This window comes from Myotis brandtii, unplaced genomic scaffold (assembly GCF_000412655.1).
Source record: "Myotis brandtii unplaced genomic scaffold, ASM41265v1 scaffold369, whole genome shotgun sequence".
NCBI classification, from domain to species: Eukaryota; Metazoa; Chordata; class Mammalia; order Chiroptera; family Vespertilionidae; genus Myotis; species Myotis brandtii.
The window spans coordinates 602,634-603,100 of NW_005364180.1; the positions used below are offsets into that span (position 1 = coordinate 602,634).

Below are 467 nucleotides of genomic sequence, written 5' to 3' on the forward strand. Positions count from 1 at the left end.
TGCTTCTCGTGGCCAATCTCCTTGGGGATGTGGTTCATCTGCGTGATCCACACGAACCAGTGGCTCTCCAGGACCCTGCACGCGGGGAAGGCTCAGCACTGCCCCCTGTCCAGCTCACACGCACAGCGGACCCGGCCTCAGCTTCCTCATCTGTACAATGGGGCTGCGTAAACCCTCCCCCGCTGGTGTGTGGAGCAGCCGCGACGAGCAGGCTCCATGCCGGCTGAGCCCAGAGCAGCCCTGCCCGAGAGGTGAACATCCACGGGGCCGCTTCCCCTAGACCAGCGGTCGGCAAACCGCGGCTCGCGAGCCACATGCGGCTCTTTGGCCCCTTGAGTGTGGCTCTTCCACAAAATACCGATTCCTGTGCATGGGCCATGAAGTTTCAATCGCGCTGTACGTGCGCGCCTGCATGTGGTATTCTGTGAAAGAGCCACGCTCAAGGGGCCAAAGAGCCGCATGTGGCT

At 62.5% G+C, this 467-nt stretch overlaps 1 protein-coding gene across 1 annotated transcript in view; it reads right to left on the reverse strand.

Moving 5' to 3' along the window:
- The window catches only part of FADS3 (fatty acid desaturase 3), a 7,676-nt gene that overhangs the window by 2,082 nt on the left and 5,127 nt on the right, over positions 1-467 (reverse strand). Inside the window, exon 7 of the mRNA XM_014544546.1 lies at positions 1-75. Within this exon, the coding sequence (XP_014400032.1) occupies positions 1-75 (75 nt within the window). The remainder of the gene's footprint in view (positions 76-467) is intronic.